Genomic DNA, 25,261 nt, shown 5'->3' with positions numbered 1-25,261 from the left:
CCCCTCCCCTCTGTCCATGCTCAGCCAATGCTCACTCGTGGGGCCCCACCCACAGCCGTCTATGAGCCATTGAGAAAGTGGCTCTCGCTGCCTTGGGGTCCTGCCTGTGGTCCCTGAGTTCAGCCGGCAGGTGACCTCACGTAGCCCTCCTTCTACTGACCTGCCCTTGACTGCACTGCGTCGACATGACATCTGATTTTAAGCCTGGTAGAATGTTTGTGGCCGCCAGTGCTGAGGAAGCCTGTCGGGCACCACGTCTCCAGCAGCGTGGGCTCACTGTTTGTCTGCAAGTCACATTTCAGTGATTCTCAGGATATTTCAGACTTTTCATACTGCCCTGGTGGGTTTCTGAGACTATAATGCTTTATGGGAATAGAAAGCCTCATCTTTCTTCTCTAGAGTGGCTGGTGGTTTTGAACTGCTGATCTTGTGGCTAGTAGCCCAATGGATGACCCACGACTCCACTAGGACTCTTTTGATTCGCCATTCCTGGGGCAAGTTTACTGAGAGAATGTTCAAGTAGACTCTTGTATGTGTGCTTCGTCCCTTCATCCTCTAGTTGCGTTCTAGTAGAGGCAGTATATGGAGGACAGTTATAAATGTAATTCAGTGACACGTCCTAACATTTAACTCAATGAGAAACTGTAAGTCACATAGTGTGTGGGGGGTTGTGGGCTGCTGCTGACTTGGCCCCCTCACGCACGATGACCCCATGCCCAGCAGAAAGACATGCTGCTTGGTCTGTGCCAGCTCCATGCTCGGTTTCAGGTCAGATAGTTGTAAGCCAGAGTGTGATTGCTGGCTGGACTTCACACGTTGACCACCAAGTCTCTGTTCCTCTTTTAGTCTGGAAGCTCCGCTGAAACTTGTTCAGCATCTTGGCAGCACATACGCCTCCTGTGAGACAGGTGGCCTTGGCTAGGAATGGAACCTGGACCCCTCCCAGATGGCCACCTGTGCACATGAATAACATTGTTATCCCCGCTCCATGGTCACAAGTGGAAGGGAAGGCTGGGTTGTCCCCAGTGTATGAGATAGTCCACTTCACAGGCAGGGAGACGTGACATGTCATCCAGGTCACCTCTCGGTCTCAGGGCTATGGTTTCAGCGGGAACAGCATCTTGCCAGGAAGAGCTGGCTACGTGATGACACCGAAATTAGCTCCCTTAGATTTATGCTGATGCCTGACTTCTAAACACCCCGCTGTCTGGAATGTCCACTCCATGGATTAACTGCAGCGTTTTCATAATCAAATGCCAAAGTGATTTAGGAAGACACAAGGGATTGGGTGGTATGGGGGGCGGGCTGGAGATACTGTAATAAATTTTTCAGAAAGCATGAAACTGGGCAAATGCAGCTTCCTAGGCACAGGCAGGGAGCTTTCTAAGACAGAGTTGTGGCTGGGCAGCTTTGTACCAATTCCTGGCAGCAAGTCCTTCGCCTTGACAACAATCTGAGCCAGGCCTGGTCCAGCTCCGTGATACACGCGATGTGCCCGAGTCAGCCTTGGGCCTCGGTAGCAGATGAACAAAGCCGACACTGTCTGCCCTGGCCCTGCCTGCTGGCCTAGCGCAGACACAGCAGGGCCTGGTGGTACGTGGGTGGGCCTCACGCCATGAACACCTTTTCCCAGGACACCTGTTACAACGCCCTGCCTGTCGGAGAGGCCTTCCGAATGAGCAGACCGGCTCCCGCTGTTGGAGTCAGCAGGGAAAAAGCCAACGGCAAAGAGTGTTTGGAAGAGGCCGGAAGTCACAGCACACTCAGCAGCACACCAGAGCGGCGCCAGACCCTCCTACCTTGCGGATGGTCGGGAACTTGCCATCGTAACGGTAAAACCACCCAAAGGCTAGAAGAACACAGAGAAGCAGTGGTGAGACTCGCTTGGCTCCGCCAGCGCCTCCTCGGGCCTCGGCGAGAGCCGGACTTTGTGAGATGCCACCACTCTCTACTTACCTGGGGGGCCGCGCAGGCCCCGGGGCCACCTGAGAACGGCCCCCTTCCCAGGCCCTGGGCCATGCTCAAGGGCCTCTGGCCAGCACACTGGCTTCAGAAGAAAGGGCCAGGCGAGCAGAGAGAAAGCCCCTTGTAGAAGGATGAGCTTTCAGGAACCTTGGCCAGTGTCCCAGCACCAAGTTCAACTGCACGAGAGTGAGGCCTCCCCTCAGCCTCCTGTCTGGTCCCTCCACCCAAACAAAGGGCCTGGGCCTCTGCCTAGAACTGCCTTCAGAGAGAACAAAGCTGTCTTGTCTCCTAGTGAGGGCAGAGTCCTCTGCTTCTAACAGTGAAAGAAAAGGATCGAGAAGGAGGTGGGGAGTGTACAGCTCGAGGGGAGGCAGCGGGGGTGGGGGTGGGGTGCTCAAGCAGGAGCGGGCAGGGCAGCTGCTACTGAGAAGTCTCTCTCTATCCAGACCACTAGGGCATGCGCCTTACTGCCTTCACACTTGAGGCAGGAGTACCCCAACCCTGGACCTCCCTGGGGCCAGAGACAGGGTTTCATTGCCCGCCCTTAGTGCAGAGCAGGACTCTGAAGGCGCTCTCCTGGGTCAGGCTGCATTCCCAGAGTTGCCGGGAGTCTAGGGAATCCTGGGGGAGAGCCAGTGCCTCGAACAGGGCTTGGGCCAGGACAGTCTTTAAATCCAGGAATTGAGTCCTGCTGGTGACTGATCTGCCTGGCATGAGAGCTGTCCCCAGTTGGGGCATGGTAGAGCTTCCTGGGTCCCCGGGGTCCCCACCACAGGCCGTTTGCACTGCTGTCAGGAGGAGGCAGGCAGGAGAAGCAGAGCAGCAGGGCTATTGAGCGGAAGCGGGGATGCAAACCTGGGCTCCCTGCTCCTCTGGGCCTCCGTCTGGCTCCTCTGTGGGCTCAAGCTGGGCCTCCATGCCCTGAGCATCTACCCAGGAAAAGAGGAGGTCACTGATGAAGGGAATAGGACTCAGAAACTGAGGCGAGTGGGGCTCTGGGGCCCCGGCTGGCTTCTGAGCAGCTTCCTCCAGGGCAGGAACAGGGCTTAGCAACCCAGAGCAAAGGGGTCTTGTTTTGGGGTAGGGCTTTGAATTCTGGTGCCGTTTGCTTCTCTGTCTGTAAAATCAATTAACAACAGTGTGAGGGGCATTTTGCTGGGCAGTGAATTAAAACTGAAGCCTGGGGCATGTGGTGGAGGAGATGGGGAGAGCTGAGTGTGTGCTGTGAGGAACCAAGGACCTGCCATGGGGGGACAACACGCCCTGGGCTCTTCTTGACATCTGGTCTGAGAGATCTAGGTCCCTGGGGCCATCTGAGAAATGTGGGCAGGAGATGGAGGCTTAGGAACCCGAGAAACTGTGTGTGTGTGTGTGTGTGTGTGTGTGTGTGTGTGTGAGAGAGAGAGAGAGAGAGAGAGAGAGAGAGAGAGAGAGAGAGAGAGAGAGAGAGAGAGAGAGAGAGAGAAGAGATCCCTGGGTCTTGAAAGCTCTATAGAATATTGGGGGTCCTGTTAGACAGTCATAGGTAAGTGGGAAGAAGCAATGATGGGAAGTGGCAGGTCGTGGTAGAGGGAGCTGCCAGTCCCAAGCCTGTATCTTTAGGATAGCTCTCTCATTTTCCAGGCATTAGCTGCTTCACATTCTTACCTGTTTGTTCAGGAACACAGGGTTCCTCTCACAGGCACAGAGATCAGAGGCAGGTAGAGCTTGTCTGCTCACCACGTCCCAGGGTTGAAGAGTGGTGAAGGAGGAGGGGCTGCCTGGGGCCTGTGCCTGTGGACCCAACACAGCCCAAACCATTCCAGACTCTTGGGAATGAGGAGAGAGGTAGGAATGGAGCTGGCCCAGGGCTTGCAGCATTCCTGATTGATCTCCAACTTAGAATTAAATTGTCGGTGCATATGAAGATGGATGACTGGGCAGCTGCCCCAGCACAGGCCAGCAGGCTCCACTCATCAATCCTGTGCTTGGTGGGGGCTGCCTTAGAACACATTTTATCATGGGAAAAAAAAGTTGCTGAGTCTTTTATACAAAAAGCTTGATTTGGTTAAAAGACACTAAATGAATAGCTAGCCAGTGAAAGCGCTTCTCTTTTCCATAGTCCCTGTGTTTGCAACAAAGCCGAGACTCAATTTCTAGGCAGGTACTAAATTGACTAGGATTACTTTCACAAGAAGCAATTAAAATTGATTTCTCTCCTTCTGAAGCTCCTATTTCACCCAGGAGAGCAACTTAGCTATCTGTCTAAAATACAGATGATTCACCGGGAATTTCTCTCCGGCCACATTCTCAGCCCCCCCGGACCGTCAGTGGAGAGCTGAATGAGGGCACGCTTTGTCCTTTCAAGAGGACCGTGAGATGACACTGTGCCCTGCTGCCAAGGGGGGATGTGCTGGGCTCTTTCCTCTGCCCAGGGGTGGCAGTGCCCTGCAGTTCCTGCCTTATGCCAAGTGGTCTGTGCTGGCAAACTGACTTCCCTCCAGGGCTTGGATTTGATCTCACGTTGGGGATGGATAGGTCCAGATCTCATCACAGGCTCCCAAATGGCTGCTACGTAGCAGAGAGGGAGACCCTTGGTTCTTGGGTCGATTCACCCCGTGGCGAGACGTCCCTAGGTCAGCTGAGCAAAATCAGCTGGAGAAGAGCCTGCTTGGCGTGAAGTGTCAAGCCAAAGAGCTTTAGGATAGGGTAAAGGCTTGACTAGGAGTCTGTGGTCCCAGACTGCCTTGCTCTGGCTTCTCACCACTGGTCCACTGAAGAAGCACGAAGGTTTAAACCCGCTTTCCCCTGCTGATGTGATCAAGCCCTGGGAGAGACATCCTGGAAGCTGACGTTGAGAGCAGGTGGACCGGGGTCAGTTAGTGGTCAACTGGGCTGAAATTGGAGGAGACAACACTGGGCAAATGAAAAGAAGAGATGGCAAGGACAGAGGGAGCTGAGGGCCGAGGACTATGATTCAGCCACCAGACTAGTGGCAAGGCGGGGCCCTATAGACATCTCCATCTCTCTGCTTGGAATGGCATGGCAAGGTCCTATGAATAGGATGTAGGTGGTAGAGGCTTCAGGAGAGCTTCTTTCCCAGTCATCCATCAGCCTTGGACCAACATCGTCCTTCTTCAACACGAGCCCCCTCCCTTCTTTCTTGCTGCTGCCTCCACTCCATCCCAATCCGGAACATGGCAGGAGGCAGACACGGCACTCAACACATTTAGATTATAGTTCTCCGGACCAGTTCTGCTTTTCTCACAACTCTCCACTTCCTCTTTCTTCCTTTCCAATGGGCACACCTTGCTATTCTCGTTTCCTAAGCCAGGGCTTCCACATGGTACTGAAAAGGAGGGGTGAGAGTCTTATTCCCAGTCTTGGGAGGAAAAGCATCTAGACTCTCATCACGACGTATGATGTTCTAAGACGGTAATTGCTTCCAGAATTCGAAAGCCTCATCTTCCTCCCAAGGAGTGGCTGGTGGTTTTGAACTGCTAACCTTGCCATCAGCAATCCAACATGTAACCCACTGCACTACCAGTGTTCCTCGGTAGGATAGTAGTGGTTGATTTTATTACAGGAGTTCTTTATTAGGTGAGCTCATTCCTAGTTTGCTAAAACCTTTTTATTATGAGTGGGTGTTGGATTTTGTTAAATGCTATTTCTTTATCTATTGATATAAACATATATATATATATTTCTCTCTCTTTAGCCTGTTGTGAGGAGCTATTAGCTGATTTTGGAAAGCTGAATAAGTCGTGCATACTTGGAATAAATCTCACTTGGTTGTGTCATATGGTTCTTTTTATACTTCGTTGGGTTCAGTTTGCTACAATTTTGTTGAAGATTTCTGCATCTGTGTTCATGACACAAATCGATTGATAATGTTCCTTTCTAGGAATGTGCTCAGCAGCCCAAAGGCCTTTGAGTGACTGACCTGCCTAACTCGGTGTTGTGGGGGACAGACTGGTGGCTGGGGGTGTGGAGCAGACCTCCAGGCCCAGGCGGCAGACAGAGTCATCCCCCTCCCCCACCAATGTCCTGGCAAACAGGCCCTGGCATAGGACTGGCCCTTCAAGAAGGGACTGTGGTCCAAGGACTATCCACCTGGAAGCTGACTGAAGGAGGATCAGCATCTCTGTGAGGTCTTGCTACACCCTCTTTGCCAGCGGTTCTCAACCTGGGGGTCGCGACCCTAATGGGGGGGGTGTCAAATGACCCTTTCACAGGGGTTGCTTAGTTCACAACAGTAGCAAAAGTACAGTTATGAAGTAGCAACAAAAATAATGTTGTGGTTGGGGGTTCACCACAACAGGAGGAACTGTGTTAAGGGGTCGCGGCATTAGGAAGGTTGAGAACCACTGCTCTGTGCCCCAGAAGGGAGCCCGACCCCAGCACATGGTACATACACTTTGGCTTGCGAAGGGGTATCGGGTGCACTTCGGCGGTGATGGTTTTGGGCATGAGCAGCTGTTCCTTTGAGCCCCAGTCTTCTTCCCACTGCTTCCTAAACTTCTCTTCATCCTCCACAATCCTAAAACAAGACCTCAGCCTGTGATCAAAGCTAGAACTTTCGAAGGGGAGAGGCTTCAAGGTTCTAGTCGCTGGAGATATTCACACACACACACACACACACACACACACACCACACCACACCACACCAAACCAAACCAAACCAAACTCACTGTCTTTGAGTCCATCCTGACATGTAGTGACCCTACAGGACAGGGTAGAACTGCCCCTGTGGGTTTCTGAGACTAACTCTTTACGGGAGTAGAAAGCCTGGTCTTTCTCCCAAGGAGCAGCTGGTGGTTTCGAACATCTGACCTTGCAGTTAGCAGCCCAACATGCAACCACTGGATAGCTCAGAATATAGCAGAGAATAAAACTTAGGCTCTGGAGCTTGTATTTTATTTCTTATTATTTTTTAGTAATCATTTTGGAGCTCATATTTTAAATTGAGGGCAAATGTCACCTGGCTGTTACATGACACTAGGTGCTAGTCCGATGATCATGAAGATGGGTAGAACGGACAACCTGTCATTCTGTCACATGGGAAGTTGCTGTGGGGTCAGAGCTGACACCATGGCTGCCACAACAACAGGTTCTAGTGACCCTGCTCTGATGGGATTTACGAGCATTGTGAAATGGCTACAGATAACGGCAGGTCTGCTAGGAGACAAGAGGGCCAGGGAGACGGGCCTAGAGTTGGCCTTCAGTTGGCCAAAGCCCTGCGAGCACATCCATGTGCACACATAGACATGCATGTGCACATGAACTTGGAATTGCGTGTACTTACTGTTCCATCTCCTTCCGGTATCTCTCGTTTTCCTCTGCTGCCTTCTGGGCAATTTCCTTTTTCCTTCTGAAATGCAAATGCAGGTTGGCATGTGACAGGTGACATAAGACAATTCAACTCGTCCCTTGGGCTACTTCCTGATTTGAAAATGGGTTGCAGTATTTCTCCCAGGTTCCCTTCCAGGAAGACTTGGGGTAGACCTGGGTACTGGGGAAGTCCAGGGCCCAGGCTCTGGTGTGGTTTCTGAGCACAGGTCCTGTGCTGTAGGAACCAGGGAGCAGGTCCACGTGAGGGCCACACCCCACACTGCCCACCTCCAAACACCCACACAGAGCGCCAGACTACAGTGAGATGCCGGGGACCAGGCCAGGTCGGCGGACAGTGAGTGGTTCCACAGGGGCTGTTCTGCAGGGAACTTAGGATAGAGGGAATGGAAAGATCCTTTGCTTTTCCTCCAAATACTTATTAAGCTCCTACAGGGTACAGGGGTCTTCAAAAAGTTCGTGGGAACATGGAAAGAAAAGATACTGGGATTTTTCCATGAACTATTTGAACCTCCCTTATGTTTTGATATGAATTTTGGCCGTAGTTTTTGACATTACAGGAACTGCTTGTCTGGTTTATTCTTCCTATCCATTTCTCAAACACACTGTTACGTGTGTGTATGGGGGGGGGGTCTCGTCACCTTGGGTTGTCAGCCCTATGTGGCTTAACCCTCTTATCTGCAAAATGGGGCTACTACCATCTACCTCTCCCAGTTATTGTGGGAATGAAATTAGGTAATACAGTCTCTAATCCAGTGGCTCTCAACCTGTGAGTTGAGACCCCTTTGGAGATGGAACGACCCTTTCACAGGGGTCGCCTGATTCTTAACAGTAGTAAAATGACAGTGAAGAAGTAGCAACGAAAATCATGTTATGGTTGGAGGGTCACCACCACATGAGGAAGTGTATGCAAGGGCCGCGGCCTGAGGAAGGCTGAGAACCGCTGCCCTAATCAATGCCATCCATCGGCAGGGACTCGGCAAAAGCTGGCTACTGCTAAGATGAGGCGCTGTGCTCCTGTATGAATTGACGGTCTGGGAAATCGCAGGGGCAGTTCTGCCCTGTCCTTTAGCCCCAGAGTCCCTGCTGGTGGAAATGGCAACGGAAAGGTTGGAGGTCTACATACACGTCTTGGAAGCAAAACCTGTGACCCACTTCCCAGGAATCAGCCGTGGAAGACACTCAGGAGCACAGTAGTATTGCGACCCACATGGGTCATCAGAAGTTGGACTCAACTTTTTTTTCCCCCTTTTAAATCAGAGGCTCTTCTTGGCCAGGAGGGGAGGAGAGGGTGGTGTCGGGGTGCTGAGCTATGGTTTAGGACAGCCCCTGGGGGGAGGGCAGGCAGCCAGGACAGAAGGCAGGCAGGGAGGTGGGCGGTGGGAGTGGAGGGGGAGGCAGGCGGGCTCACTCACTGCCTCTCGGTCTCCTGCTGCTCCTGCAGGATCTTGTTGGACTCCATCGCCAGCTTCTTCTGCATCAGAAGCTCCTGCCGCTGCAGTTCGCGCTGCCGCACCTCCGCCAGTCGCTCCCGGTCGGTCAGGAACAGCTCTCGGCCCTGGAGGTGGTAGGGAATGGTCCTCGGCTCAGCACCCTGGGAGATCTGGTGGCCGCTGCTACTGTCCTGGGGACCACCCCATAGGCTGTCTTTTAGCCTCATGCACTTAGTGTCAAGCCCAGGGGGTTCGTGTCACCTCTGACCCAACACTGCCTGCCGCCTGGCTCTGGCAGAGCATCAGAGACGACCCCACGGCTCTTCCCAGGAGTGTGGGGCCGAGGTCAGGGGCCCTGTGGTCCCCACTAACTCATTCTGGACTTACTGCCCCGGCGACGATGGAGATGGTCAGACTGCGGCTGCCCTTCAGTATGTTCACAGCCTGTGGGGACAAGAGGTCAGCCAGCTGGGGCCTGAGAGATGGGAGCAGACCAGGCTGAGAGGCCATGGAGGGTGTTGGGTGCCAGGGCAGTGCGGGGTGGGAGGTGGGGTGGGGCATGGGGAGGGAGGTAAGCACCAGCAAGGGAAGATCCCACCTCTCACCTCCTTGTGGTCCAGGTTAGAGAAGTCGATGCCATTGACCTCGACAATCTGGTCCCCTGTCTGGTGGGGAAACAGAGAGGGAGCGATGTGCTCGTGTGGCCCAGACACTCACTCACTCACTCACTCGACGGCAAGAAGTACTCTCTGTTGGGGTCAGGGCCTGGCACTGGGCCTTCAAGGGGATGTGTCCCTGCTCTTCCTGAGGAGCAGAGCGGTTGGCACTCTGGTAAGACTCCAAGCTCTCCTGGCATCCCTTCCTCCCACACTTCTCTCACTGGCTGCTACTATACCATTAGTGGGTCATTTCTTTGGCTGTACTTGTGACATTTGCTTGAAGATCATTGGGTAGAGGTAGGGGTCTTCAGGCCTGTCATGTGGCAGAGGCACAGTCGGATACACCGACGCCTCACTTAGTGACAGTCTCATTATCTGATGTTTCACACAAAATGCCTACTATGTGACTAGTTTGCACATTAGCAATGTCCAGTAACCAACCGGACACGCCAGGCAAGCAGAACCCAGGCTGTGATGATTAAGCTTAGGTCTCCGCGTGGCTGGGCAGTCATGGGGCCATGGAAGTGGCGGTGGGGTAGTGATAAAATCGAGGCAGCTGTGCGACACTGTCATTTGGCAGTTATGTAACGATGTAGTCACCTTTCCTTTTCACATAGCATCAATTTTTGAACCTCTCCAAGCCAATGAGTGAGAAGTGGGTGCAATAATAACAACTAACACTCATTGGTTACTCAGCACCTGAATTAAGTCGTAGTCTACAAAACATCCCTGGCAAGAATGCACTGTGACCCTTCTTTTCCAGATGAGACAGGAAGTACATTTCCCAAAGAAGCAGAGTTTTGGCTCTGGAATGTGACGCCCAGCCCTGCCAGTGCCAGGTACCCAGTCTTAGAAAAACGACCTGATGGAATTGCCAGGGTTGACGTAAAGCTGTACGGGCTCAGGACCAGGTCTGGTCTGATTGAGTGAAGTCTGGTTATTCTTGCTGCACTCTCAGGGTTGGCCATGGCAGTCAAAGGTCACCCCCTGTGAAGCCTGCCCTTGGCTGGTAGGGAGGGATCATCAGCCAGCACTGCAGGGCGAGGGCTATGCGAGAAGGCATGGGCCTCCCTCACTGTCTGATTAACCGTCTGACACCCGTCCCCCACACCTCCCCACACACACTCACACTCTGATTAACTATCTGATACCCATCCCCCCCCCACACATACTCATACTCTGACAGCCCAGGGTTACTCACCTCCAACCCAACCTCGGCCGACAGGGAGCCAGGCTTCACGTTGCTGATGAAGATGCCGGGTTTCTGGACGGGGCCGCTGGAAATGCTGAGGGAGAGATGGGCCATGTGGGTGAGGCTCTGCCCCTTGCCTCTCGTCCACTGCAGCACTCGCTCATTCTCAATGTTCTGTCCATCAGCCTGCGGGCCAGAGCACCCACATGGGGTCCAGGGCTCCAGTCCCTCAGGAGACTGGTCAACCCTTGAGCTGAGTAGCTCAGTATCTCCGTCTCTGGCGTCATCTCCACTCTGTCCCTGAGCAACAGCCATGCCAACTTGCCCTCGCTCAGCTCGCACCGCATGTCCCACAAATGCTGTCTCCTCTCTCTCTTTAATTTTTTTTTAGCATTTTAATATTCACTCCTTAAGGCTCAAATGCTCTCTCCTCTGCGAGAATTTCATCCCCCTCCCCCATATTTCATCCCAAGACTAAGCCAGTTGCTCCCTTCTCAGAGCTCCTAGAGCCCCTGCAGGATGGATGGCAAACATGCTCGAATGCTCCCCTTCCAGATCTGTGGCAGACATCACTAATCCATCACAGCACTCTGCTCCCTAGCTGGGGCACAGCCACAGAATCCTATTCAAAACACGACCCCAGGCAGATATTTCTAACTGATTAGAGATGGTGCAGCGCGGGAAACCCATTTGCCATCCCTGACCTAGAATAGAGCTTCATTATAGTTGTATATGCCACCCTGTCCCCTCAATGTGAGTGTGACTGATTTCCTCCTTAGGCTGTTCTAGTCTAGGTAGAAGGGCGTTCTAGCTCTTATGCTTTCCACGAGCGTGTCAAATAAGTGTGAGGAAGAGAAATGGTAAAAAGACATCACTTCAGTGATCATAGCTAATATTCGCCGACTGCTTTCTTACTGCCCATCAGGCATTAAGCTTAGAACGTTGCTTTGTCACCCCACTGCCTAGTGACATGGTAAGCCCTGCGTCATGGGCGTCCTCAGCGCTGACTTATACAGGGAGACACCGAGTGCGGCTCAGCAATGAGAGGTGGTAGGTGAGCCCCAGGGTGTGCGCTCCACCTACCTGCAGCCAAGACCCCGGGAGCCCACCAGGCTGATGAAGACCTTCTTCTCCTTGTGTTCCCGACTCCCGGGGGAGCCCAGCATCCCCTGCCCGCCCTAGAGGAGGGATGTAGTCTAGTCACTGAGTGTCCACAGGCACGCAACTGGCCTCTTGCGTTTGAGAGGCTTTCAGGGTGAGCCCCAGCCCGGCCCTGTCCACACAGGCCTGGTTGCTGTGCTGCGAAGGCGCAGGGGCTCAGCACCAGCCGACCGGGCTAAGGGCCCACAGTCCCACAGCAGCATTCTGGGTGTGGCTTGGGGGGCTGTGTGATGTTCGCATGCCCCTCCTTGGAGACCAGGGCACCCAGACCCATCACAGGGTGGTCTGGAACCTTACCCCAGATTCCGACACAAACTGATCCACATATTGCCATTTGAGGGTCTCATCAGGAGAGCTGGTGGGAGCGAATGTCAAAGGGGGTATATTAGGGAGAGATCTTTGAGAGACAAGGCCTGTCTCTGAATCTGCCCCACTTGGAGCCCACCACCACCATTGACCAAGGAGCAATGCTGGCCTGGGGGCAGTGGGGTGGCCCTCAGGGACGCTAAGGCTGTGGGGCAGAGTCTGCCTGGAGGGGCTGGGTCTTGCTCACCTCTTCACGGGGATCAGGCCGATGTCTGTGGGAGAAAGGCGTCAGAGTTAGGAGGGCTCCTCCCCAGAATCTGGGCACCCTGTCGTCCACTCTCCCCCACCCCCATCCCCTGCACCCCCTTACTCACGTCTCACTTTGATGGACACAGTCTTCTTGGTGCGGATGAGGTTGATGACCTCCTCGTGGGTGCAGGAGGAGATGGAATAGCCATTGATCCGGACGATCTCATCCCCAACCTTGGCCACAGAGAGAGGGAAGGAGCTCTGGGCTGAGGGAGAGTCAGGCAGCTGGGTGGGCTCACTGCCAGGTGGTACAGGCCTGACCTCTGGTGATGGGCCACCAGAAAGGGGACAGTCACCCCTCCCCTTGGAGAATCCTGCCTCTGTGCTCCAGAGCCTCCCCACAACCAGCCACCTCCCTCCTCCCGAGGAGGCCAGGCCCTGTGGTACTTCTGAGCAGTCTTTCTGCCCCATTTTACAGATGGGGAAAACCAAGAAAGGGCAGGGCGCACACCATTAGCCCTACTGGGGCACTGTCAGGTTCTAAAATCCTGCAAGGGTGGCCCTTCACCCAGCTTCAAGCTGCTAGTTGCTAGCCATTGTCCCACATTGCCCCAAGAAAAAGGCTCCCCAAAGAAACACTCCCATCAAGTATGACTCACAGCAACCGAGAGGATAGAGTGGAGCTGTCCTGGTGGGTTTCTTTGTTTAAAACAGTTTTCCTGACATATAATTCATACATCATGCCATTCAATAGTTCAGTCGTACTGAAGTGCGTGGTGCGATTACCACCACAATCAATTCTAGAACGTTTCCTTCTTTCTTGTACTCACTGTCGTCAGCACTCCAGTTCCCAGCAACTTCTCCTGCCGTGCCCCTAAGAAACCATTCATCTGGGTACTGCCTCTACAGACTTACCTATCCTGGAGTTCTTGTACAGCAAAGCATACAAGACAAAAGCAAAAACCAAACCAAAACAGAAAATCCCAGCAACAACGACAACATAAAACAGAGAGAAATCTCAATGGAAAAGAAAGCAGAAAATATTTAAAACCGGAACAAGTTTTAATTGGGTCAGTAAGAAGATCAAATGCTAAGGTGCTACATTTTAACCGAACCACATCTGCCATAATCCCTTACAATGCACCCTGTCTGACAGCACGGCTGTTCACACCCCTGGTCTGTGGTCAGGAGGCTTAAACCATGCACGGACCCTGCTAGTGGGCTTTCACTGTCATCCATGACTTTTGGCAAAGTGGGTGTTCAGAATTTAAGTTCTAATACTGTTCCCTCCCGCAGATTTGGATGTTATTAGCTCCTATGTATTTCTGAGACTATAAATCTTTATGGAGTCAGAAAGCCTCATTTTCCTCCTGTGGACTGGTGGGTGGTTTTGAACTGCTGATCCTGTAGTTAGCTGCCCTTGATGCAACCCGCTATGCCACCAGGGCCTCACAGCTCCTCCCCCTCTGCCCCTTGTCTCTGTTAGTCTCATAACACTGTGACTGAGATGAGATGGGGAATGCCCATGACTATGAGCACACACACACACACACACACACACACACACACACACACACACACACACCAAACAAACAAACAAACCAAGCTCAGTGCCATTGAGCTAATGCCAACTCACAGTGACCCTATAGGACAGGGTAGAACTGCCTCTGTGAGTTTCCAAGACTGTAACTCTTTTTCAGGCATAGAAAGCCTTCTCTTTCTCCCAAGGAGCCGTTGCTGCCCTTGATGATCCGAGCCCAATGCATAACCACTACTCCACCAGAGCTCCTGGCCCAAGAACACACACAGGCTTTTAAAGAATGCCATAGAAACTGCATGAACTCTGCCTCAGCCCTGAACTCTTACTTCTTACTTTGAGAGCAGATGAGCACAGGGCCTAGAAACTAGATGTCCTGGGTCTGAATCTCTGCTTTATTAGCTATGTGGTCTTGGGCAAGTCCCCTGGACTTTCTGGGCCTTGGTTTCTCTCCTGTGTAAAATGGGAGAACAATGTGGTTCACTGTGGGGATTAAATGAATAAGAGCTCAGTAAATAGCTGCCATTGCAAGCATTAAGGGGTGCAGTTGGGGATGTGGTCGACAACCTGCTAACCACAAGGTTGTTGTTCAAACCCATTAGCATATCCTGTAATGATTTCCAGCCTGAGAAACCCCCTCTAGGCTTGTTCTGAGTCGCAGTCTACTCCACAGCAGTGGGACTGGGCCTGAGCCCTAAAGACTCTGCTCAGATCCATCTTCTCCGGGGTTAGGCCACAGGAGAAGGGGACTCGGGGTCTTGCACGGTGAGACCGTCCCCTGCTGGACAGTCTCTGGATTTTGCAAGCACCTAGGCCCTGGCGTGCAATCCGGAAGCTCCTTATGTGGGAACAGCAGGGCAGGTGGGACCCTCAGAAAGCGGCTGAAATTGAGACTCAGAAAGGTAATCCAAGGCCACACAGCAAGACCAGGGTCCCCTTCTCCACTCTGGTGGCAGCGTAGGCCATACTCTTTGGAGACACGATGGCCAGGCACGAGTGAGGGGTGTAACAGATTAAGGAGTTGTAGCCTTGGGTGCCCACAGGGGCAGCTCTACCCAGTCCTAGATCATTGCTATGGGTCGGAGTCGACTTGACGGCAGTGAGTTGTTTGGGTTTGGTGGGGCCTGGCTGGGGGTGGTGTCGGCACACTGCCTCTCTCTGAGGGGTTCTCTAGGCCAACTCCCACCCTCTCCAAACACCCACACAGAGTCACCATCTTGTTATTGCCACCTGAGCCACCCCCGCTCTCCAGGACACACAGACCCCAGTCTTCTTGGGGACCAGAAAGGAATGGGGAGTAGCTCTCAAGAACAGGAAGGGCTTCCCTGGAGACCCCTCTATCTCCTGGGGACAGCTATGGTTAGGAGAATGGCCGGCACACGCTCTGGTCACCACTACCTTCTAGCACCTACTTTTCACAGCAACCTGCAGGGCAGCAGGCAGTGTCCCTGGAAGCAGATGAGCATACGGAGGGCAGAGTGGCCACATCCCCTGCTCGGGGCCTGCTAGCTAGTAACCAGCATGATCTCCCTGACTGCCAGCATTGTCTCTCAGTTGTCTGGACACAGAGCAGAAGGGCAATTGGCCAAGGCTGCCTGTAATTCCCTGCATCCTGCCCTCTTGGGACCTCGGCTACCCACCAGAGCCCTGGGATCCCACAAGAACGGAAGCGATTTTGCTATCCATTTTACAGCCAGGACAATCCAGGCTCAGGGAATCACTCTCTAGCCCAGTGGTTCTCAACCTTCCTAAAGACGCCACCCTTTAACACAGTTCCTCATGGGGTGGTGACCCCCAACCATAAAATTCTTTTCATTGCTACTTCATAACTGTCATTTTGCTACTGTTATGAATCAGGCAACCCTGCTGCTGGGCTGCCCAATGCAAGGCAGAGGGCTGGCGTGACTGAAGACAGTGATCAATTGAGAAGCATCTCAGACATTCCTAACAGAAGGATGGCGCCCTAGAGCTTGGTCCTACTGTTGGGGCTCAAGCCCAGGCTCACAGGTTCAATCTGAGCCCGCAGCACCTCCCGGACTGTGTCTCACCCTGCCCTTCTCCTGCTTTCTGGAATCTTCTCCCAGTTGCCCTCATCGCGAGATGTTTCCAGAAAGGAGAAGCTCAGGCAGGTCAATGGATACAGGCTTCTTCTTTTTTTTTCCTCTCCCCAAGTTCCTCTGAGTGAAGTCCCGGATCTTATTCCTACAGGGAATGATTCCCACACATGCCCTGGCTCAGCTTATGGGATCCACTTTCCTCTCCCCCCAGGACCCCTCCTGAGTGCAGTCCAGCAGAAAGGCCCTTTGTGAAGGGGCTGCAGGCAGGATGATCCGAGGGGCAGTGGCAGAAAGGGGAGACGAACCCATTGGCCTGTGAAAGGGTGGACAAGTCACAAGCCTGAGAAACAGGCAGGTGAGGTTTCAGAAAAAGCCCCGGAGCCATTGCCCCCACTCCTGCCCCTCTGCTGAGAAAGGCCAGTCCTGGGAGGAGAGGCTGCTCTGGAAAACAGGGCCTCCGAGGACAGATGGACGGACAGGCTCATTATGCGGTGGCGGCTGCATTTCTGGGCTGGAAAAAGTGTTGCTGCTGAGGGGAAGAATGAGCGGGCTGAAATTTCAGACGCCACCGGTGAGCCAAGGGATGGGGATTTAGAACAAAGCCAGCTCTGTCAGCGCCCCTCCCGCTGCAGTATCGTGCACATTAGCCCCTGAGCCCCTTGAAACCCCCGGCTTGGCAGCGGGGATCAGGATGTCGATAACAGACAGCCAGCAGCCGGAGGAGGGAGTGGGGGGGGGGTCCTTTATCTGGACACACAGAAACATGACTGGGGGTATGGTGGGGGGCTAGCCTGGAGAACTGCTCATCTCTGCTCTGATACCAAGGGTGCTGCAGGGAGAGGCCTGTGCTTGGCAGTCAGGAGACCAGGGTTCAAATCCTAGCTCTGCCACTTCCGTGACAGTGTGAACCTAGTCAAGTGGCTGAGTCTCTGTTAACAACCAATAGAGATGACATCCCCTGGGTTGTGAGCATAACACCTGGCACCTAGCAGGTGCGTATGACAGCACCCTCTCTGTTTACTTAGCAAACATCAGCACTCAAGTGCCAGGCCCTGCTAAAAGCACTGTGTCGCTCTCATTCATTTATTCTTTCATGAAGGTATAACAATATTCATTGATTTTTATTCCTATCAACCAGGTGTGTTAAGTCCAAACCAAAACCAGACCCACTCCCATAGAGTCAATGTCGACCCTATAGGACAGGGTAGAGCTGCTCCTGTGGGTTTCTGAGACTGTAACTCTTTATGGGGGTAGAAAGCCCGGCTTTCTCCCATGGAACGGCTGGTGGTTCTGAACTGCTCACCTTGTGGATAGCAGCCCATCACACATAACCACTGTGCCACCAGGGCTCCTGCAGAGAGGTAGGTAGTAGGCTCATTAGCTCTGTTTTATATCCCTGTGGGGGCCTGTGGGCTGCTATGGAGCTGGAAGCTACTCCCCAGTTTTTAAAATATCAACAGGGTCACTCTCGGTGAAGAAGTTTCAGTAGAACTCCCAGACAGGCTAGGAAGAAAGGCCTGACAAGCTACTTCTGAGAATTAGCCAAAGACAACCGTATGGCTCACAACAGAGTATCATCCGGTGCTGGGCCGGGGACAGAGCCAGCGCCCTAGCTTGCACTGAGATGGACCCCACAGGCCCCTGCGCACTATCACGAAGAGGGCTCTGCCCAGGCAGCATGCCGCTCTGTTGTGCGTTGAGATCACATGAATCGGAGATGACTCGGCAGAAACTAACACCAGCACCGAGTTCCTGGATGAGGAAACTGCGGTCCAGGGGCTAAGTAATCCCCCCAGTTACACAGTGAGTGACCACCATAAGGGGCCTTCACAAAGTTCATGGGGAATCCCATTCTCTTTGCATCAATTTCCCCAAGCACGTGTCCAAGCTCCCTTGTATCTCACTGCCATCGAGTCAATGCCAATTCCCAGGGACCCGAGAGGACAGAGGAGAACTGCCCTGTGGCTTTCCGAGGCTGTAACGAGTCACACAAGTTGAAAGCCTCACCGTGAGTACAAACTCCCTGCCAATCGAGTGGACGCTGGCACACAGAAGGAGCCCTGGTGGGGTGTTGGGTTATGTGCTGGGCTGCCCCCCACAAGGTCCACAGTGCAAAGCTGTCAGCTGCTCGGTGGGAGAAAGAGGGGGCTTTCTGCTCTCGTAAAGTGTCACAGCCTCAGAAACCCATAGGGCCAGTTCTCCTCTGTCCTAGAGTGTCCTTGGGATTTGGAATAGACTGGCTGGCAGTGAGGGTTTGTTTTCTGGGGGCTTTTTTGTATGGGCCAGACTTGAACTGGAGGAATGTGTCTCCCTGCCTGAACCACCACACTGCACCATGCCCTCCTGTAAAGCTCCGGGTGCCAGGACATAGGAAGGCTCCAGGCTCCGGAAGTGGGGAGGTCTGGCATGGCTGTGGTTGAGACCACAAGGTCCCCAGCTTGACTCGGGAGAACAGCTGAGCGCCTGCAGCCACATTTCTGTGGCTCTGCACAAGCCTGTCAACGACACCAGCCTCTGTTCTTAAAGGCTCAGGGTGACCAGGTAGTGCTACACGATTTGGCTTATGGCTTGGAAGCAGGGTCAGGAAGCCTGAGGCCTGCGCCCTTCTCCCCTTCCCCCAGCAGGTGTGCTCACTCACCTGGAGCCCAATGCTGTCGGCCTGGCCGCCTTTGATGAGGTGGGAAATAAAGAGACCACAGCCAAACTCCAGGCCACCGCGCACACTGAGACCCAGGCCTTCGGGGTGCAGCCGGTCCAGGCGGACCTCCTTCAGCTTCCTGCAGTGAGGGAAAGGGCATGATGGCCAGCCCTGCCCCATCCACTCTCAGGGTAACCTCTCCCACCCCCACCTCTAGGCCGACTGCCCCCAACGCACCTGGAGCGCCTCGGGGTGAGCTGGTCGTACTCCACCTGGTGCTTCAGCGGTATCAGGGGCCGGATGGCATCAAACAGTGGCAGGCGGCTGGGCTCATTGATGACCAGCTTCAGGTCTCCCACCAGCACAGCCACATCCATGGTCCTGTGGAGAGCCCAGGGCGCCTGATATACAGATGCCAACACCCATCCGAGGCTGACACTGATCCCTCGTCCTAGGTTGCCCGTCCCTGAGTCCCAAATCCTTCTTAGCAGGAATGAAGGAAAAAGCCACTGATACTAAGAGGGGTGGGACGGGGGCTGAAACTGAAAGATAATTCACAACAGTTGCAACTATGCCTCAAGAGAGAACTGCCAAAAAGTTCAAGGCAGGTTCAGAAGAGGATGTGAAACAAGAAACATCATTGCTACTATTAGATGGGTCTTGACAGAAAGCAGAGACTAGCAGAAAGATCATTGCTTGTATTTCACTCCCTATGAAAAACTTTCCATGGAGTGAGTTATAACAAATTACGGATACCAACCGTGCAGAGAATGGGGAGCTCCAGCGCAGGTATGTGGAACCTGTGCAGAGACTAAGAGCAGTCATCTGAAGAGAATATGGGGCTATAGCCTGGTTTCAAATCTGGAAAGATGCGCATCAGGGTTGTATCCTTTCCCCACACACATTCAGTCTATGCTGAGCAAGGACAGCACGAAGCCGGCCCATATGTTGAAGAACCCTGTGTCAGGATTAGAGCAAGAGTCTTTAACAACCTGCGGGACAGAGGTGCCACAACCTTGCTGGCTGAGAGTAGAGAAGATTCGAAGCCCTTCCTGATAAAGATTAAGGAATATAGCATTCAACTCAGCATGAAGAAAAAACTCTGGACCAAAAAGTCACATCACGATAATGATGGAAAATGGTACCGTTGTCAAGGAGCTCGTTGTCCTTGGATCCACAATCAATCAGCGCAATCAGCACAATCATGGCGGCGGCAGTCAAGAAATCAAATGAGGCACCGAATCGGGCACACCTGCTGCCAAAGACCTCTTGAAGTGTTCAAACAAAACCAAACAAACCAAAGTTGTTGCGTTGTGGGCTAAGGTAGACCCGACCCAATCATCTCATCCACATGTGGACGCTGGTTTCTGGCGTCTGGGAAGCATGCTGAGAGTAAGTAGCATGCACCAAGAAGCAACAACTCTGTGTTGGATGAAGTACGGCCAGCTTGCTCCTTCGAAGAGAGGATGATGGGAATTTGGCCCACAACTTCGGACATGTCATTAGGAAGGGCCACGCCCCGGAGAAGGACATCATGCTCGAGTCAGCAAAAAAGGGGAGACTGCCAACAAATGGACCCTCCCAATGGCCGCAACAAGGGGCTCCAACATAAGCCTTGTGGTGACAGCGTAGGATCCCACAGCCGGTCATGCTGCTTCACATGGGGTCGCTGTGAGTCAGAACTGACTCGCCTCCCTAGAGCATCAGGGCTGAAGCCTGTTTTCTTAACCTGGCCTGCTGAGAAAGCTCTAGTGGAACCTAACCCTCTGGGGGAACCTGCTAGGATTTGAAATATTGGTGGCATATCTTATAGCACCACAGCAAGACTGGCAAGCATAGCAAACTGACATCTTGGGCTAAGGCAGACTAAACAGACAGGCCCGGCAACTGACTTCAGAGAACAAGGCAATGGAAGCTCCGTGGGTCTCCATAGAGCCCTGTCCAATATCGGTCTAGAAGATGAGCCCCCGGGTCAGAGGCGCTTGGAAGGCACGCTGCCCTCAACAATACCCCGGATGGAGCATGCTCACTCCTGAGAAGATGGCGCAGATCCGGGCAGCATTTTGCCCAGCAGCATTTTGCTGTATGTGGGGTCGCTGTGAGTCAGGGCCAGTTAACAACCACCACCACCACCACCACCACCACCACCACCACCACCACGGGGAGGAGACAGCAGGAGAGAAAGCGGTGATTGTGTACTTGTCCTTAAGTAGCCCAGATGTTCTTGCTTGGGGTTAAAGGCTATCTGCAGGGTTTTAAGATTTTTTTAAAAATCCTCTCATCCTTTAAAACATAACTCAACCTTTCTTGATATTTCGCCACAGTTGGAAGTAAAATATCCATTCTTCACACCCCTATAGCATGCTCCTTTGACCCCTGACTTGGTTATTTCACTGTAGAGTTCTGTGTGTGTGTGTGTGTGTGTGTGTGTAAACCCTCCTACTAGGATATAGGTTAATCCAGAAAAGGGACTGGGTTTTACTCATTTCTGGATTCTCATGGGACTCAACAAGTGGCTTTGATTGGTATTCCGTTCTCACTGCCACACTGACTCACAGTGATCCTATCAGACAGATTAGAACTGCCCCATGTGGGTTTCCAAGATGGTAAATCTTTATGGAAGTAGAAAGCACTCTGGAGGAGTGCCTGGCGGATTTGAACTGCCGACTTTGAGGTAAGCAGCCAGTTGTGTAGCTCACTACGCCACCAGGGTTGGTAAATGTATGTGGAATGCAGGAAAAAGCAGGTGAGTCATGAGAGGTGTCTAACACAGGGATTTCTTGTTCTTTCTCAGCACTGAGCCTATCTGGCTACTTGACAGCCTCCCCCATCAGACTGTGAGCCACTGGAGAGCAGGGACCTGCCTGTCTTGCTACAAAGGATCCTTAGCCTCTCACACAGAGCCAAACACAAAACGCTGGTTGTATCTGCAGAAGTGGGTGAATGGTGTGCCCATTTGATCCCAAGGAGCGCTGAAACTGCCTCCCCAAGCTCCCTGTGCTGGCCCAAGACAGGGTTCCCTGGAAGCAGAGCCAGCGGTGTGGTCCATGACAGCCAGAGTCAAGACACTTACTGGTGGTACATCCGCAGCACGTCATAAAGATAGTCCTTCTCGGCGTCATTCTCAATCAGAAAATCCACCTGGAAAACCCAAGGGCAGAATTATCCAGGCCCAGCAGTGTCCCTGCCCCCAGAGGACCCCAGGAAAGGGAAACCCTCCAGGGTGACCACCCCAGCAGCATCTCCTCAGGGCTGGGGACATGAGGAGGGGGTGGGAAGAAGCCAAATGCAGACCACCCCACTGTGGCCACAGGGGTACCTCTGTACCCGTACCATCAGGATATGGCCAGGCTGAGTGAGCACTGTCCCTGGTGGGGTGACATGCTCACGCACATGCACACATGTAACCCCCCCCCCCCCGGGATGGCAATGTTCCCCTATGGTAGAGCTGCAACCCCCTCTGTCATGTTACCCCATGTCCAGGAGAGGCAGGGCCACTTTCAGCTTACCTGGTGATGGCTGTAGTGCCGGATAAATGCTTTCAGGAAGGATTTGGGCCACTCATTCTGACAGCACATCCCACCCCCAAGAAGCACCTCACTCCCAAGTTCTTCTGGGGGCCCCAATGTCAGGGAACCTCCACTCTGTCCTGTCCCGGGCAAAGCTAGATTGACCTGAGTTCTGCTCACTCACTGGTCAGTCTACAGGACACTCCTTCCCCTTCCCAGGTCCTTGAATGTCACCCCCCCCCCTCATGCCACCACCCCCGTCTCCAAGAAGGGGACAGGAGGAGTCAGATTACATCATTTCAACTTTGCTGACGTCAATGTCATGGACTCCAAGGTCAAGTTCAGGGACTGTTTCATTAGCACTTCAGTCTCAGGGGACTGGGTGAGCCAGGAGCCCCAGATCCGACTCCCTGGAGCAGCTCCCTGTAGACCAAGGCTGAGAAACAGGGCCAGGGCCAAATGGAGGCAAGGGGTCTGTGGGTCCCTCCCCCAGCCCTGAGGCCCAAGTTTTGTCCAGGGCTCCAGCAGTCACAGCCAGAGTCTGACGCTGGAAGTTGCAAGCTCCCACCGAGTTGGGACTCAGAGGAAGGCCAGCGCCGCCTTGCCTCTCTCTTGGGCACGCGAAGGACTCTGGAGGATCAAGCGGGGGTGCAGTCTGTCTACCCCAACACAGAGGCTGGGATGAGCACAGATGCAGATTTCCGGTCTCCCTTGGCAATCCCCCTTTTGTGCTAAAACCAGGCCGAGAGTTTTCATTTAAGGTGAGACCCGCCCTCCTTTGGCCCATAGCTTGGACTTGCATTCACCTCCTCTGCTCCAACAAAGGCATGCCTGTCTTCTCCAGCTCTCCTCTAGCCAAGGGCCCAGTCCCCCGGAAGAGGAGAGAGGGCATCTGCTTGAGCAGGCCGTACTAAGCCTTAGGGTTTGCCTGGGCTCTTGCACACACCACTTAAGGGGGCAGCTTCAAGAGCTCATTTTGATGAGGAGTCAGCCCAGGACTCTACCCACTGCCCAGGCCTGCAAGAGAGGACATGGGACTTCACTTTGCCAGGGCTGGGATGCCCAGACTTGGCTATTATGGAGACTCTGCGCAGAAGGAAAGCCTGAACTCCCCTGTGGTCAGGGGTCAAAGAGAGCTTTCAATTCTATTGATGAGGTCATGTCATTTGGTCGCTTAATAGCTGCCATTGCACTTAAAACAAAACCCAAAACAAAACTCTCCACCTTGACTTATCAAAACCCAACCTATCTCCCAACCCTCTTCTTCCTGGCTCCCTGGGCCTCCTCTAGGCGGCCTCAGGGCCTTGACATTGGCTATGCCCTTGGCTTGGATGGCTTTTCCACCTCCCTGCCTGCCCCGCCTCCTTCCCAGGGAGGTCATCTCTGCCTATTTATCTATATAGTAGCCCCCATCCCCAGCCTCAGGAGGGTTTCCAATTCCTTTGTTACATCAAAGCACCATTTGTAAGCAACAGCTTGCTTGCTGGTATATTGGTTTGTCCACCACCACCGCCGCCACCACCATCATGGCAAATAGCAAACTCCCTGAGAAGAAGGATGAGCGATGTGTGTTCTCGCTCCCTGTTGTTGCTGTCAGATGCCATCAGGTTTATTCCAACCCATAAACATGCCACATACAGAAGAGTAGAACTGTCCCATAGGGTTTTCCTGACTGTGAACTTTATGGAAGCAGGCTGCCAGATCTTTCTCCTGTGAGCTGCTGGCTGGGCTCGGTTAGCAGCTAAGTACTAAACAGTTACACCACCTTCTGAGTGCCTGATGTGCCCAAACCCCCAAACCTGTTACCTTCAAATCAATTTCAGATCACAGCAACCCTGTCAGACAAAGTAGCCTGTCCCATAAGATTCCCGAGGCTGTAATCTTTCTGGAAGCAGATGGACATGTTTCTCTCATGGAGGGACTGGTGGGTTTGAACTGCTGACCTTTTGGTTTGCAGCCAAGTGCTTCACCACTGTGCTGCCAGGACACACACCATATGGTGAGTCCTGTGGATAAAGAAGTGTTGAATGGATTTGCCCATTTTCCAGAATCCTAGTGTGGGTGTACCAATGAGATGGGAGGGAATGATGCCATGGGAAGCAAAGGGGTAAGGAAACCATCCCTTCGGGGACCCACAGGAGCCCCCCTGAGATGACACTAAAGCCCAACATGGAATTTCTTAGTTTTCCTTCTGCAGACATAGCTGAGGCTGGCCTCCGGATACGGTTTTGCCCATAAGAAAACTGACTATCAGAGAAGTTAGGTTAACCACAGCTAATCAGAAGTCAAGTTAAGGTTTGAACACCCATCTGTCTGACTCCGAAGTCTACGTTATCTCTAATACACAACTCAGGGGTAAGCTAGGCCTTCCAGGGGAGAAACTCGCAGGGCGCCTTTAGGCCAACATTTCAAGGGGCTCTTAATAGCTCTACTCTACTCTCCATCTATCTCCTGGTGCCATGAAGACAATCTTTCAGGCTGGGTCCATGTCCATAATCAACAAAAACAAAACAACCAAGCAAGCAAACAGAACACACACTGGGACATTGTTCTGAATGGTTCTTTGGACATCAGATTCCCTGCTCGCCACAGGAAATGCAGAAATCCCCCTGCCCCCTCCCGAGTTAGAGTAAGGGCACCCCTGACCAAAGAGCTTCTAGCGAGCAGGAAGAGCTCGCTCATTGCTCAGGACTGGCATGCTCTCCCATCGCCCCTTGCGGGGGTGCCTCCGTCCACTGCCTCATTCGCTCGGTTCAGGAGGCGGTGAGCCCTCTTCAGTCAGCGATGCTGGCAGTCGGTGTGGAACGTTCGAGTAGAAAACACAGGAGTTCACAATGCCGGAGTAGAAGGGTCTAGAAGTCTGGTGTTTTTGCCTTCTCTGCACCAGCCACACATCCCTTGGAGAAATCTGTATGTGTGTGTGGTGAGGGGAGTGGGGGTGGGGGGAGTCTGTTCCTGAACTGCATCTAGATGTATCCAGAAAGCACCTCGTTCAGAGTTCAGCTCGACCACCAGCTCTTGTCACTCCAACCCTGCTTTTCAGTGTCACGCTTGCCCTTTTGTTAGGCAGCTTAGCCTAGGGAATTGGGAAGTCCATTTACGCATGCCCAGGAGAGCCAGCATAGGACAAAGCTGGATTTTCCCCGCCGGTGGGCGCGGATGGGCGTTACACCTGGAGCAGCCCACCTGGGCCAGGTGATTGCAATTCAGCCAATGGGAGCGACCTG

At 53.2% G+C, this 25,261-nt stretch overlaps 1 protein-coding gene across 1 annotated transcript in view; it reads right to left on the bottom strand.

The window, feature by feature from the left end:
* Positions 1-25,261, bottom strand: part of USH1C (USH1 protein network component harmonin) — a 48,855-nt gene that overhangs the window by 17,505 nt on the left and 6,089 nt on the right. Inside the window, exons 2-15 of the mRNA XM_075547706.1 lie at positions 21,599-21,666; positions 18,763-18,906; positions 18,526-18,664; positions 12,419-12,527; positions 12,292-12,316; positions 12,036-12,093; positions 11,661-11,755; positions 10,587-10,671; positions 9,332-9,391; positions 9,114-9,170; positions 8,709-8,851; positions 7,250-7,315; positions 6,360-6,484; positions 1,800-1,849 (exon numbers count right to left, since the gene is read on the bottom strand). Of these exons, the coding sequence (XP_075403821.1) occupies positions 1,800-1,849; positions 6,360-6,484; positions 7,250-7,315; positions 8,709-8,851; positions 9,114-9,170; positions 9,332-9,391; positions 10,587-10,671; positions 11,661-11,755; positions 12,036-12,093; positions 12,292-12,316; positions 12,419-12,527; positions 18,526-18,664; positions 18,763-18,906; positions 21,599-21,666 (1,224 nt within the window). The remainder of the gene's footprint in view (positions 1-1,799; positions 1,850-6,359; positions 6,485-7,249; positions 7,316-8,708; positions 8,852-9,113; positions 9,171-9,331; positions 9,392-10,586; positions 10,672-11,660; positions 11,756-12,035; positions 12,094-12,291; positions 12,317-12,418; positions 12,528-18,525; positions 18,665-18,762; positions 18,907-21,598; positions 21,667-25,261) is intronic.

The sequence above is a fragment of the Tenrec ecaudatus genome, chromosome 4, assembly GCF_050624435.1.
Source record: "Tenrec ecaudatus isolate mTenEca1 chromosome 4, mTenEca1.hap1, whole genome shotgun sequence".
NCBI lineage: Eukaryota > Metazoa > Chordata > Mammalia > Afrosoricida > Tenrecidae > Tenrec > Tenrec ecaudatus.
The sequence above is the reverse complement of the archived record's forward strand: the minus strand, read 5'-3'. Positions and strand labels throughout refer to the sequence as shown.